General features: G+C 46.2%; 1 protein-coding gene across 1 annotated transcript; it reads right to left on the bottom strand.

The window, feature by feature from the left end:
* Positions 1-553: 553 nt before the first annotated feature.
* Positions 554-13,803, bottom strand: KIR3DL3 (killer cell immunoglobulin like receptor, three Ig domains and long cytoplasmic tail 3). The gene is given in 10 exon segments (XM_050771759.1): positions 554-621; positions 624-774; positions 875-927; positions 1,389-1,493; positions 5,751-5,801; positions 8,564-8,857; positions 10,411-10,710; positions 11,977-12,261; positions 13,055-13,090; positions 13,770-13,803. Coding segments are annotated over 10 exon segments (1,329 nt in total). The 3' UTR covers positions 554-601.
* Positions 13,804-15,892: the final 2,089 nt, after the last annotated feature.

Raw genomic sequence — 15,892 nt, 5'->3', positions numbered from 1 at the left:
AGAACCCAGTGGAGGACAGATGGGGCTATATGGACATAGTAATGATAACACCGGAAACTTTCGGCAAGAAAAGAGTCACATTACTGAAACCATGAGGGTAGACATGTTTATTTGAAGAAGAGGCAACTACATTGAAATTATTTTTAAAAATTTATAAGTTTCACTGCTGACAGAAGGCTGAAAGGTAGTCTGAGGGGAGGTGGAACAGCATGAGGGAAGGTGGAACAGCACGTGTCTAAGTGCCGTGTTAAGAGGGAGCCTCCTGTATGTCTGGAATTGTGAGTTCCTCAGTGTGACTGCAGCCTCCAGTAGGACTAGGAAGTAAGCCAGTAGGTTGGAGAGGTGGGCAGGGATCAAGTGAAGTGGAGAATTGTGGGCTAAGCAAGGGAGTGTGTTTTCTTTCCAGCAGGCAGTGAGGACCTTAGACATTGGTAAGCGAGAGAGAGGCACGTTCAGATTCGTGGTGTGAGGAAGAGCGATGTCCTAAGATGCAGAGTCGCGCCTTCAGATTCCTGCTGCTGGTACATTGGAACTGGCAAGCTGGGTTTGAGACAGGGCTGTTGTCTCCCTGGAGGACCCCCTCAAGGCCTGACTCTGGTGCTCACGGGCAGGAGACAATGATCTGGGCTCAGCATTTGGAAGCTCTATGTACACGCTGGTATCTGTTGGGGGTGTCTTGGGCCTCTGAGAAGGGCGAGCGATTTTTCTCTGAGTGAAAACGCGGTGATCCAACTGTGCGTATGTCACCTCCTGAGGGTCTGGTTCATCAGAGTCCTGGAGAGAGGGAAATGTTGAGTGAGGGAGGGGCTCACTATTCTTCAGGACTAGTAGGGAATAAGACTATATCCATGAGGCTGGGGCAAGGAGGACCTACCTCCCTGTTCACTGTTCTGTCCCCTGCAGGCTCTTGGTCCATTACAGCAGCATCTGTAGGAGACAAAAGTCATCAAAACAGCTGAGAAGGCACGTCTGGGTCCTCATTTCATGTGCAGATACCAACACACAGGGGAGGCCGTAGACGCCTGAGGTGCCTCAGCTGCCAACAGCGAGGCTCAGACATTCTGTTTCTCTGAGTTCAAGACCCCTTCCCATGAACGGCTCTCAATTTCCATCCCATTGATTCTGCCTCCCACTTTCTGCCTGTCATGGAACCTTCTCCTGGATGTCAGTGGCTGCAGGGACATGAGGATACAGTTCAGAATCAGGCAATGGTCTGTGAGCTGAAGGCAGGGACAGGGCGTCTGGTGCTCTCTCTAGAAAGCTCTGCCTCTGTGGCTCCTGCCTTGGGCCAGAGACCATCCTGCCGGTGAGAAACACACACCTGCGTGCTCCCATCCCGCTTCCCCACACGGCCCTGAGGTCTGTGGCCTCTGCTTCGTGAGACTTACTCTTTTTGTTGGAGCACCAGCGATGCAGGAGAAAGAAGAGGAGGATGGTGAAGGGGATGATGACCACTGAGGACACAATCAGAACATGCAGGTGTCTGGGGATACCTGGAGGAAGACGAGACACCAATAAGAAGCTAATCATAGCAGTTCCTCTCTATGGATTGTCTCGCATTTCTTGATTGACAGGTAGCCATATACAACGTCTCTTTAGGACAAACAGCCAGATAGCAGGAGACCCAGCTTTCTCCTCCTCTCTCAGTTATAGCTCTCATAGTAACCATAGAATGTGCTGAGGATACCACTGCTTTAGTTTAGATGTTTGACCCCTTGAAACCTCACATTGAAATTTAACCCCCAGTGTGGGAGGTTGGGCCTCTTGGGAGGTGTTTGGGTCATGGAGGTGGATCCATCCTGAATAGATCAATGCTGTCCCAAGGAGACGGGGTTAGCAAGTTCTCCCTCTATTAGTTCCTGGAGAGCTGGTTGTTAAAAAGAGCTTGGAAACTCCATCGCTCCCTCTTCCCCTTGCTCCCTCTCTTGCTGTGTGATCTCTGGTCTCTGCACACACAGACCCTCCTTCCTTTCTGCCAGAGTGGGAGCAGCCTGAGGCCATCAGAAGAAATAGATGCTGGTTCCATGCTTCTAGTACAGCCTGCAGAACTGTGAGGCAAACAAATCTCATTTCTTTAGAAGTTACCCAGGCTCAAGTGTTCTTTTATAGCCTCAAAAAGGGACTAAGACAGCAACATCCTGAGATCAGGAGGAACGTCCCAGAACAGCCTGGGCTGTCTTCCTGTTCTTCCCAGAGGAGGACGTCATGCAGTGCTTTAGCTCAGTGCTTCCTGTGGCTCCAGGGTACAAAACCCAGGCCGGGCTGCTTTCTGGGTTCCCCCAGCTGCAGTGCAAATGGGGTGACTCCATATATCCCGAGCAGCTTTTCTGAGCCTTGGGGGACTGGCTTACATCGAAATATAGGCTTCTGTTGTCAGTTGCTGCTTATGTGTTAGTAATGAACCTGCCTATGTCATGTATTCTCTGTGTGTTCTGTCTCCCTGGAGTGACGGTGAGGGATAGAAACTGGCATAGCCCCAGGTGCAGTACAGGAGGTGTTTAGAGTCTTCTCTGGGAAGACTGGACTGGGATTGATACACAGTGAATGTGCTCTACAATTTCTACAGCCACAACCCTCTTGACTCAAAAAAATTACATTCTCCAAGAAAAGAAATAAAAAGTGAAATCAAGATCAGAAAAGGTGAAGTAAATCTGACTTAAATCAAACAGCCATGAAATAATGATGCAGCCCAGGAATAACGTGCTACTTTTTGTGATCTCCTGAGACATTATTAAGCTGTTGTTCTACCTGAGAGGCAGTGGGAAGCACAACCACCTCCATCATCTATTGTTTCAATACAGCCTGTTCTTCTGTGAGTTAGTACGAAATGTGACCAGGAGATAGTGCTGGCGCTGGTCTCTGAGTCCAAGATCTGAGCTCACTCCAAAGAGTATTGGTTTTTATCTCCCCATGATCTATCTGAATCTCCACAGGTGATTGGAAGTAGGAGTGAGGTGGGGGATTTGGGTGACAGGGCAAGTTTTATACCATGAACAGAGCACATTCTCTATTCCAGGGCCTGCGTTGGTGGGTTCAGGGGGCTTCCACATTTTCTGTATGATCTCAAACTCACAGAAAGCCAAATAAGGAAGAGGTTTTAGCCTGATTGTTTAATGGATAAGATAAAGGGTCAAAGAATTAAAGACAGAGAAGTAGAAAAATGATGGTTGGCATTCAGGTGCCTTTGTAATTTGTGTATGTTATATCATATTTATGTATTTTTTATTTTTTATTTTTTGAGACAGAGTCCCCCTGTGTCGCCCAGGCTGGAGTGCAGTGGCACCATCTCAGCTCACTGAAACCTCTGCCTCCAGGGTTGAAGCCATTCTCCTGCTTCAGCCTCCCTAGTAACTGGGATTACAGGCACGTGCCAATGCACCAGGCTAATTTTTGTATTTTTAGCACACACAGGGTTTCACCATGTTGGCCAGGCTGGTCTCAAACTCCTACCCTCAAAGGATGCACCCACCTTGGCATCCAAAAGTGTTGGGTTACAGGCATGAGCCCCCATCCAGTCTCGTATATTATGTTATACTAGGTCCTTTCATTTGCACCACCCCTCATGTGTCCATTACTCCTCTGCCAGGTATTGATTTAGATGTAGAAAAAAAATACATCTCAGAAAGAAATTAATGAAACAAGGATTAAACTACTAGGAAAAATCAAACCCAGCAAGACCTCCCTGCAAATGATTCTACCTCACAAACATATCTTATATCCATCTTTCATTCATTTAGTGTGTAAATCAACTCTACATTTCACCAGTGGGGTGGGAATTGCCTTTTCGACAATCTCCTAGATTCCAGTTACGCACCGGGGCCTCCTTTATTTTCACGTCAGTCACTATTAATCACTTAGGGATTCCTAGTTAGCCCTGAGTTGAATCCAAGGGCTGAGAGTATAAAACACACACTCCTTGTTCCTTCTTAGTTTCCTGTGTGCCCAGTGTGCTCTCTGTCTCTCTCCAGTGGTCTTGTAATTCTCCCCATCTCATTCCCAGCGTTTCGGGCAGAGCCTCTTCCTTGAACTTAAGAATGTTTCCACCTTTGTGCTTTCACAGCTGAGAGCTCAGTGTGGAAAATCCTTCTGCCAATCTTCCAAGGGTTGAATCCATTTTTTTCATTAAGGTCATAAATATTATCTGATCAGTGAGACCTTCTCTGTCACCTGAAATTATACACTCAGCATTATCTATTATTTATTTTAAATCCTGGCTGGGCACAGTGGCTCACGCCTATAATCCTTGCACTTAGGGAGGCCAAGGCGGTCAGATTACTTGAGATTGGGAGTTTGAGACAGCCTGCACAACACGGTGAAACCTCATCTCTACTAAAAAATATACCAAAAAATTTTAGCCGAGTGTGGTGGTGTGCGGCTGTAATCCCAGCTACTCGGTAGGCTGAGGCAGAAGAATTGCATGAACCCAGGAGGCAGAGGGTGCAGTGAGTTGAGATTGTGCCACTGCACTCCAGCCTGTGGGACAGAGTGAGACTCTACCTCAAAACAAAACAAAAACCAAAAAAACAGATTTGGTGCACAGATGCTTCCCAATGGATCATTCATTTATTGATCCACTTGTGCATTCATTTTCTGCCCTCGTTTTTAACCATCTGCAATATCAGTGTCCCAAGAGCAGAGGCCGAATGCACCCTGTTTACCATTTGTGGAAGGCAGGCGAATGCTGCCCCACCCCAAAATGTCCCTGTCCTAGCCTCCATAGCTTGTGAATATATTATTTTACATGAAAGGAGGAATGAAGATTACAGATGGAATTACGGTTGCTAATCAGCTGAACTGAAAAGGAGGGTATCCTAGACGATTTTAGGGAGATTATGATGGATTATCTTGGTGACCCCAATAGAATCCCAAAGTCCTTAAAGATGAGGAAAAAGGCAGAGTAGCATTCAGAGAAAGAGGTGTGGGTGAAGAAGAGTCTGAATGATGCCATGTGAGACGTGACCAGCCTTCATGGGCTTTGAGGAAGGAGGAAGGGGTCTAGGGGCCAAAGAACGTGGGAGCCTCTAGGAACTGGGAAATGTAAGGAGCAGATTCTTGCTTGGAACCTTAAAAAGAAGTTCAGCCTTGCTGTGCCTTTGATATCAGCCCAGTGAGATGCATTTCGTACTTCTGAGCTATAGCACTGTGAGATAATTAAGAAAAACATGCTTTCATCCACAAAGCTTGTGGAAATTTGTTATGGCAACAATAGGAAAATATTCCACACTGCACAGCCAGAGCATGGGGCATTGGCTGAACAAGTGAGTGTCATGTGCATAAATGAACTAAATGCTCTGTTACTACAAGTTTCTTGCTCTGCTGAGTCAACCAGGATTGCGTCATGACAGACAGGAGCTCATTCCTTGGCAAGTAGAACTTTTCTAAAAACATCCCACCCTCATCAGATGTTCTTTTCACCTCCCTTTCTCAAGCCCCCAGGCATTTATCCTGCAGTTAGGAATGCAGGCAGAAAAAATACTGCATTTTTTTTTTTTTTTTTTTTTTTTTCTGAGAAGGGTGTCAGATTTGCACTCATCCTTCTAGCTTGGAGGTCTCAGGTGCAGAAAATTAGAGATTAAGAGACTTCACTGATTGTGTTGGCCCCAGATCCCTTGTGCTGTTGGAGTGTCTAGAGTTCAGAGACAGCAGAAGACAGGCCCATAATCCCAGAAGGAGCTGAGCTAACGCTTGAATCCAAGGCTTCCACCTCTCCAGGTTTCCAAAAGCAGAGACAAGAGGGGTTCTTTACTCACCAGTGTTGGAGCTTGGTTCTGTGGGTGAAGACCAAGTACTTGAAGAGTTTCCTAGAACACAGGACAGGAGAGAGGTGTGGAAATGAAGATGCCTGTCTTCTACTCAATGGAAACCTTTAAGGTTGGTTCATGCCCAAACATTCTGTTATCTAATGTTGGGCCCTGGAAGTCCTGGTGTACCCTTCTCCATAATCATTGTATGTGATGCTCACTGTCTTGAGACTTCAAGGTATGAGGAGAAAACAGGAGCATCACACTACCTGACTTAAAAATACGTTACAGAGCTGTAGTAAGCAAAACAGCATGACATTGGCATAAAGAAAGACCCATAGAACAATGGAGCAAAATGAAGAACACAGACGTAATCCACCCATTTACATCCAATGGAGTTTGACAAAGGTTCTAAAGGTCTAAAATCAGGAAGGGACTGTCATTTCAATAAATGGTGCAGGGAAAACTGTATATCTACATGCAGAGGGATGAAACTGCACCTCTAACTCTCACCATACACAAAAATCAAATGAAAATGGATTAAAGACTTAAGGCCTAAACCCATTAAACATTTAAAAGGAAACATTGGGGAAATGTTCCAGGACATTTGTCTGAGGAAAGACATTTTGTTTAAAATCTCAAAAACACAAACAATCAAAACAAAAATAGACGATTGGGATTACATCAAACTAAGCAGCTTCTGCACCGCAAAAGAAGCAACCAACAAAGTGAAGAGACAACCCACAGAATATTTGCAAAGTATGCACCTGGAGGGGATTAGCAACTAGAATATATGAGAAGCTCAAACACCTCAATCAAACAAATAATTTAATTATAAAATTAATGAAAGATCTGAACAGACATTTCTCAACGAACAAAACATGCAAATGGATATTGTGTATATGAAAAAATGCTCAGTATCAACTAATCATCAGAGAAATGTGAACTGAATTCACAGTGAGCTATCATCTCACCCCATTACAATGGCTTTTTATCAGAAAGACAGACAAAACAAATGCTGGTAAGGTGGTAGAGAAAGGAGAGCAGCAAGAATGTTTTCATCCAAGAAGCTTCTGGAAATTTGTTATGGCAACAATAGGAAAAGATTCCACAGAGCCAGAGCATGGGGTATTGGCTGAACGAGTGAGTGAGTGGAAGTGTCGTGTGCATAAATGAACTAAATTCTCTCTGACTGCAAGTCTCTTGCTCTGCTGAGTCAACCAGGGTTTCATCTGGTACACTGTTGATATGAATGTAAATTAGTACAGCCATTACAGAGGAGAAGAGTATGGAAGTTCCTCAAAAAATAAAATGAGGTTGGGCACGGTGGTTCATGCCTGTAATCCCAGCACATTAGGAGGCCGAGGTGGGTAGATCACTTGAGGTCAGGACTTGAAGAGCAGCCTGGCCAATATAGAGAAACCCCATCTCTACTAAAAATATTAGCTGAGTGTGGTGGTGGGAGCCAGTAATCTCAGCTACTCAGGAGGCTGAGGCCGGGGAATCTCTTGAATCCCGGAGGTGCAAGTTGCAGTGAGCCCAGATGGCGCCACGGCACTCCAGCCTGGGCAACAAGAATGAAACTCTGTCTAAAAAAAAACAAAAACCATAAAACAAAACGTAAAAAGTCAACTTGCACAGGATCTAGCAATTCCACGACTGGGTGTAAACCAAAAGGAAAGGACTTCAGTGTATCGAAGTGATAGCTGCACTCCTATGACTGTTCTAGCACAGTTCACAGTAGCCAAGATGTGGAGTCAACCTACCTGCCCCTCAGTGGGTGAATGGATAGAGAGAATGTAGTACATACACACACTGGAGACTACTCATCCATAGAAACAATAACATCCTGACATTTGCAGCCACATGGGTGGAACTGGAGGTCATTACAAGTATTTCCATTTCTTACTCATATGCAGGAGCTAAAAGGTGGATCTCATGAAAGTAGAGAGTAGAATGGTGGCTACCAGAGGCCAGGAAGGGAAGGGTGGAGGGTAAAAAAAAAAAAAAAAAAAAAAGTACTAATTAATTAATTAATTAATTTTGAGAGAGTGTCTCTCTCTGTCTCCCAGGCTGCAGTGCAGTGGCATGATCTTGGCTCACTGCAACCTGTGCCTCCTGCAACTAAGTGCATCTCCTGCCTAACCCTCCCAAGTAGTTGGGACTACAGGCATGTGCCACCATGCTCGGCTAATTATTATTATTATTTTGTATTTTTAGTACAGATGGATTTTCCCCACGTTGGCCAGGGTGGTCTTGAGTCCCTGATCTCAAATGATCCACCTGCCTTGGCCTCTCAAAGTGTTGGGATTACAACCGTGAGCCACCGTGCCCGGCCTATAAATGTATTTATGAACAGTAGACTTCACACTTAAAAATGGTAAAGGTGGTAAATTATATAGGTATATTTCACCTCAATAAATACTTTTCCAAATGAAAAGAAAAGGGTGTAGGGGTTGCTGGTGATGACATCTCTCTGTGGGTGAGAGGCCGGGATGGGCTTCTGGGAAATAAGTAAGGTTGAGGGGCTGAGGGAACCTCAGATCTCCCCAAACTGAGCCCAGTCTCCCCACCTCTGGGTCTGTCCTGACAGCTTTCTCCATCTGCCTGGGTGCCGACAGCCCTGAACGCGGGCCTCCATGTGGGCTGTGAAGGAGGGTTTGGAGGTGCCCTGTCTGCCATCCTGCGCCCTGAACCCACCCTCACACCCAGGCTTTGTCTTCTCTCTGCATCTGTCCATGCTTCTCTCCATCATCAGCAGGAAGTTCCTCAGCTATGGCTCTAGGATTACAAGACGTGGGACAGGCATGGGGTTTCCTCACCTGTGACAGAAATGGGCAGTGGGTCACTCGGGTGTGACCACACATAGGGCAGGGCACGGAAAGAGCCAAAGCATCTGTAGTTCCCTCCGTGGGTTGCAGGGCCCAGAGGAAAGTCAGCCTTGAATGTTCCACTGACCCTCGGCACTGCAGGGAGCCTAAGTCCATGGGCCTCCCCATCCCTGGATAGACGGTAAATGTCAAACGAGCTCTGGGAGCTGCAGGACAAGGTCACGTTCTCTCCTGCCTGAACCGTGGGGCCCGGCTGGGCTGAGAGAGAAGGTTTCCCATATAGACCTGGAAAGAGAAGAGGCAGTTTCCTCAGGGAGGTTCTTCCTTGTCACAGCTCCCCTCACACCTGAACTGAGAACTCACTCCCCTGCTCTATGGCCTAATGCTCTCTCTCACCCTCCACCCCGTCTCTCTTCATGTCTGTCTCCTCCTTCCACCTTCTCTGTCTCTGACTTCACTTCCCCATCCCTATCTATGTTTTCTCTTTTGTACCATTTTATTATTTCTGACCTTTCTGACCCTACTTGGATTGGTTGACTTGATCTTCCTCTTTCTTTAATTCTGAGTCTCTCATTTTCTGTCTTATTCATAACTTTCTGCATATTTCTATCTATTATCTATTGATCGATCTATCAATTATCTATGTATGTATCTATCATCTATCGTCATCTGTGCATCTATGACCTCTCTCTCTGTTATCTATCATCTATCAATCAATGTATGTATGTATCTATCCATCTATCTATCATCACGTGTCTGTCTTTCTCTCTCTCTGTCTCTTTATGTATCATCTGTCTATCTATCTACTTCTCTATCTATATCGTCTATCAGTCATTCATCATCTATTTATCTATCACCTATCTCTCTGTTATCTATCATCTATCTCTTATCTTTCATCCATTTATATCTATCTATCATCTGTCTTTCTCCTTCTCCTTTTCTCTGCCTCACAGTCTCTCTAGTTCTCTTTTGGCATCTCTGCAATCCATCTCCACATCTTTATCTTTCCCTGTTTTCGTGCCCCTCCCTCAGGGCTCTGATTTTAGGGCATTTCTCTGCTCCCTTCCATCATATGCTCACTGCTCTGCCCTCTTTTTCTATCTCTTTATATGTCTGTGAGTCTCTCAATTCCCTTCTTCTGGCTCATTTTGTGTGTGTGTTCATGTCTTCGCTTTTTGGTTTCCCTGATTTCACTCCGTGTCTCTCTGTGGGCTTTTGTTCTCAGTAATCCTATAACATGTGGTGTTATTTGAATATGAGCCTCAGAATCCAGTCTGGGGACTCCAGGAACTCACAGCATACAGGGGTTGGTGTTCTGCTCCCTCACCTGGGGCCATGGTGTCCTGGGACGATGACAGCTCCACTGCATGGAAGGCAGAGGTTTAAGAATAAACATGGCATCTGTAGGTGCCACAAGCCTGGGGCCACAGGGCCCAACTCAGGCCAGATAGACGTGTCTCTTTGGGTTCTCCTGGTAGAGAACACTTTGTGGAGGTAAAACAGAACAGAACCTTCTAACCTGTGCCTGGTCTCTGAACAAAGTCGGCATGGAAGGACACCTCTTCTGGGACATGTCTGTCTCTCTGTGTGTCTTCTTTACCTCTTTATCTCTTTTCCTAACACGCTGTATGGTCCCTGTGTCTGGCTTCTACGTTATGATGTGCGGTCTGTACTTGTGTCTCCTGTTTCTCTACCTCTGTTGGTACAGACCTCATGAAGTCACTTTCTCTCCATGAGAATCCCACACTCATCTTCCTCATGACCACCTGGGGCTTCCGGTGCTAGATCATTCACTCCCTGTCCCTGCAAGGGTGAGAGGCAGGTCTGGATTCTCTCACCTATGATCACGATGTCCAGAGGGTCACTGGGAGCTGACCACTCATAGGGGGAGTAAGCGACAGAACCAAAACATCTGTAGGTCCCTGCAAGGGCAGGTATCATGGGACCCATGGAAGAGTTGGCCTGGGAACCCCCATCATGGAGCTGTCCAGTGAGGTGCAAGGGGTCCTCAGTGATCCCCTCTCTGTGCAGAAGGAAATGCTCAAACCTCATATCTGACCAACATTGCAGGACGACCATCTCTCCTGATTTCACCAGGGGACCTGGGTGGGCCAGGAGGGAAGGCTTTCTGTAGACTCCTAAGAAGAGAGGTTGTGAGTTCAGATGGCGTCTCCCTTTCTCATCCCATTCATGGGACCTGGAATAAGTGAGACTTCCCCTCCATGGTGTCTATCTCTCTCCTCCCTGTCTGTGTCTCCATGTTCTTTTCTGTGCCCATAACCCTGGTGCAGGTCCCTCCATCTGTCTCCCTCCCTCTTCCCTGTCTCTCTGTCTCTAGGACCCCTGATTCCCTTCCCACTGGGCTCAGTGTCATCTCTTAGGCTGTTGTATCTGTTTCCCACTAATCTCTTTGCTGGTGTTTATGTGGGGCTGGAAGAGGAACCACGACAGGCTGCATGTCCAGGCTCTCAGCAGCCTGAATCAATCTCTTTTGGACAAATGGGAATGGCTGGCAGGAGGTGTGAACTCATCAGTAAGGCAGGTACCAATGTCCCTGTTCCTGATGGGGGTTGGGAGCCTCTCCTGCCAAGTCTGTGCCTTTTCCGTGGTCCCAGCTGCCATAGGGTGGCCCCTAGTGCTGGTTCCAGGAGAATCAACCCCTCCCTCTGTGGATCGAGCCTGGTGGTAGCATCAGTATTCCGCCTGTGCTGAAATCAGTGTAGCCAACCTTCTCTTTGTTTGGTTTCTTAACTTGTCCTTGACCTGAGTTCCTGTGTTGGTTTCCTGTTGCTGCTGTAGAAAATTATCACAAACATGGTGGCAGGAGAGAATACAATAACCCCTTCTACTAATGGAGAACAGAAATCTGACCCAGTTCTCTCTGGGCTAAAATCAAGGCATCTGCAGGGCTGTGCTTCCACTGGAGACTCAGGGAGAATCAGTTCCCTTGACTTCTCCAGCCCTTAGAGCCACCTGCCTTCATGGTTCGTGGCCTTCCTTCACCTTCAAAGCCTGTAGTGAGTCTCCCTCCCACGATGCTGCTCTAATCCCCACTCTCCTCATCCTCCTCCTCTCATGTGGTCCCTTGTGATTACACTGAGCCCAGTGGGACAGTCCAGGACGTCTCCCCATCTCAAGGTCAACTCATCAACAACCTGAGCTCCATCTTCCCCTTCAGTCCCCTGCCCTATAACATAAAGAGTCACAGGGTCCACGGATTACCATGTAGCCATAACTGGGGACAATTATTCTTCCCACCACAGTACCTATTTTTCTGTACTGAATCCCCCTTTACCCTAAAGACAGTCAGGTCCTGGGTGATGGGACCCTGGTGGACACCCCCAGCAGAAGCTCTGGGATTCAGGAGGTGGGACAAGGAGAAGCCCAGACAGGAGCCCTCTGACCTGTGACCGTGATCACCAGGGGGTTGCTGGGAGCCGACCACTCAGTGGGGGAGTGCAGGTGTGAACCCCGACATCTGTAGGTCCCTGCGTGTGCCGGGGTCACAGGGCCCAGGAGGATGTCCTTCCAGAATCTTCTGTTGTAGAGCTCAGGGGCAGGCACCCCATCTTCCTTGTACAGACTGAAGATGGTAAACCCAAGATGAGAGTGACACTGAAGACTCACGTGTTCTCCTTGAGGCACCACAGCGCTGGGCCAGGCAGAGAGGAAGGGCTTGTCCTGACCATCTGGGGGAGAAGGAGGCACAGCCTTTAGAGAGGAGGATGTGGAGCAGCCCCTCCCTCCCTGTGCTCAGAAGATTCTCCCCACTTTCCACATTTCTAAGGCTCCTACCACACCTGGGTGCCCAGGGCTACAGGAAGAACCCATCTCGCATAGACATGGCATCTCCCTACAAGAAAAGTGTCACCTGAGAACTTTGAGCAAGTGCTGAATAAGTGACTCTTACTAGATTTTAATACTGCAAGATTACTCACATAAAAAAACACAAAGTAGACACAGGATGGAGGGCATGACCTTTGTGAATGGAATATCAGCTAATGCATGAACCAAAATAAACAACTAAGCCCTCATTAGAAGATCTGAAATGTCAGGATCATGACTGTGGTTCCCCACCCCGCTTCTGGTAGAATGACAGCGGCAACACTGCAGCCCCGACCATCATGGAAACACTGGAGGGTGTGAGTTACGTTCTTGTCCTCAGAGGCTGGCTGTTCTTGCACTGCTTCCCTCCCTTCCTCTGTCGGTGACACCACTTCTTCCCCACACACTGCTGCTTTGAGCACTCCAGTCTCCCCCAGGGTCCCCACAGACTCAGCCAAGGGAAAGAAAGAACAGGGAGGGCTAGGACAGAACTGTGGGCCAAGCTTCCCATGGCTTCCTTTTCCTAGTTCATGAGAGATTCCCACATGGCTTCCCATCGTCATCCCATCAGTCAACCCCTTGTGCTGCCTGCCTCGTGTTTCAAGAAAATCATCTTATGTGGGGAGATGACAACCTAAGGTTTGGGGAAGGACTCACCCACATGTGACCAGGCCCTCTGCAGCAAGAAGAACCCTATAAAGAAAGATCATGATGGATGATCCATCTGTACATCACCTCCAGGCCCATATCTCCACTCCAGACCCATATCTCCACTCCAGGCCCATATCTACAGTTCCAGGTTCATATCTTCACTCCAGGCCCATATCTACAGTTCCAGGCCCCTATCTACACTCTAGGCCCATATCTCCACCTCCAGGCCCGTATCTCCATTCCAGGCCCATATTTGCATTCCAAGCCAGTATCTCCACTCCAGACCCATATCTCCACTCCAGGCCCATATCTACAGTTCTAGGCTCATATCTTCACTCCAGGCCCATATCTACAGTTCTAGGCTCATATCTTCACTCCAGGCTCATATCTCCACTCCAGGCCCATATCTCCACCTCCAGGCCCGTATCTTCATTCCAGGCCCATACTTGCATTCCAAACCAGTATCTCCACTCCAGGCCCATATCTCTATCTCCAGGCCCATATCTCCATTCCAGGCCCATATCTAAAGCTCCAGGCCCATGTCTCCACTCCAGGCTCATATCTCCACCCCAGGCCCATATCTCCACTCCAGGCCTATATCTCCACTCCAGGCCCATATCTCCACTCCAGGCTCGTATCTCCACCTCAGGCCCATATCTTTACCTCCAGGCCCAGATATCCACCCCAGTGCTCCCTCCCTCGATTCCCTTCTGGGACTCACCAACACATGCCATGCTGATGACCATGAGCGACATGGTGCTGCCGGTGCAGACAGGCGGCCGTGCCCCAGCTCAGCTCAGCAGCACACAGGATGTTGTGAGGGGCTCATGCAGTTGACATGCTGACCACATCATGAGAGGATGACGTACACAGGCTCTTTCTGCCTTGCATGAGGCCCAGTGGTTGTTTGCTCAAGAGTGGAACATGGCTTCCTGGAAATTGTTCCGACTAGAATTGACACCTTGCATCCTTCACTATTGCCAACTCAAAACACGTCTCAGATCCAATCTCTCATACAGGAGATGATTGAATTTTGTGCTGACATGAAAGACTTTTGACGTATTTTTGTTGTTTTCTTCTGAGATTCAAACTCTTCTCCATGGGCTATTTTTTGCCCATTCAATATGATGTTGGCTGTGGATTTGTCATAGATGGCTCTTAATATTCATTTGGAAACAAGTTGTTAAATCTCCATGTTTTTCTGTAGTTTTAAGAGATGATCTTGGTATTTTTTTCCATTTTTATTGTGTGCCTTGTTATGATTTCGATTCTTTGAATTTATTGAGACTTGCTTTGTGGCCAGTCTTAGAATATGGTATGTTTTTTTGTGTGTGCAGATAAGAAGAATCTATATTCTGCAGTTGTTGGGTGGAATACTCTGTAGATGTCTCTTACATTCAATTGGTCCAGTGTTGTCTTTAAGACCAGAATTTCTTTGTTAGTTTTCTGTTTTAGTGATCCATCTGATGTTGTCAGTGGGATGTTGAAGTCCGTTACTATTATTATGTGACTGTCTAACTCTTTTCATAGGTGAAGAATAACTTGTTTTATGAATCTGTGTGCTTCAAAGTTGGGTCCATATATATTTAGAATAGTTAAGTCTTCTTGTCAAATTGAACCCTGTATCATTTTGTAATGCCCTCCTTTGTCCTTCCTGATTGCTGTTGATTTAAAGTGTGTTTCATGTGATATAAGGATAGGAATGCCTTCTCTTTTTTTTGTTTCCTGGTTGCCTAGTAAATATTTCTCCATCCTTCTACTTTGAGCCGCCTGTGGGTGTCATTTCATGTGAGATGGGTCTCTTGAAGACAGCAGGCAGTTGGCTCTTGGCTTTTTATCCATGTTGCCACTCTATGCCTTTTACGTGGGGAATTTAGGCCATTTACATTCAGGGTTCATATTGATATATGAAATTTTGGTCCTGTCATTATGTTGTAGGCTGTTTTATAGACTTGATAGTGTAATTGCTTTATATTATTTGTGAGCTATGGCTTGAGTGTGTTTTTGTGGTAGCAGGTTTTTATCTTCTGTTTCCTATTGAGCACTCCACTAAGGATCTCTTGTAATGGTGGTCATGGTGGTCTAGTGCTAACAAATTCTTTTAGTGCTTCCTTGTCAGAGAAGGATTTTATTTCTCTTTTGCTTATGAAGCTTAGTTTGATGGGATATGATATTCTTGGTTGGATTTTCTTTTCTTTAATAATGCTGAAACAGGCTCCTAATCTCTCTGGCTTATACGATTTCCACTGAGAGTTCTGCGGTTAGCCTGATTGGGTTCCTTCTGTAGGTGACCTGCTCCTTCTCTCTAGCTGCCTTTAAGATTTTTTTCTGTTGTGTTGACCTTGGAGGATCTGATAACTGTGTGTATTGGGGATGGTCACCTTGTGTTATATCCCACATGGGTTTTCTGCATTTTTTTTTTTGAATTTATATGTCTTCCTCTCTAGCAAGATTGGGAAAATTTTCATGGACTATGTCCTCAAATATGTTTTCTACATTGCTTACTCTTTCTTCTTCTCTTTCAATAATTCCAATGAGCCATATATTTTGTGTCTCTACATAATCCTATATTTCTCAGAGATTTCATTCAGTTTTTAAAAATCTTTTAAAAAATTTTTGTCTGACTGGGTTGATTCAAAGATCTATTTTTCAAGCTCTGAGATTATTTCCCTAGCTTGATCTCTTCTGCTTTTGTTGCTTCTGATTGTATTGTGAAATTCTTGAAGCGAAGTCTTCAGTTTCAGGAGTTCAGTTTGGTTCTTTCTTAAAATGGATATTTCATGTGTCAGCTCCTAGATCATTTTGCTGGATTCTTTGGATTGGTCTTCATCTTTCTCCAAGATT

The sequence above is a fragment of the Macaca thibetana genome, chromosome 19 (genome assembly GCF_024542745.1).
Source record: "Macaca thibetana thibetana isolate TM-01 chromosome 19, ASM2454274v1, whole genome shotgun sequence".
Taxonomy (NCBI): domain Eukaryota; kingdom Metazoa; phylum Chordata; class Mammalia; order Primates; family Cercopithecidae; genus Macaca; species Macaca thibetana.
This window is presented reverse-complemented; position numbering and strand designations above follow the sequence as displayed.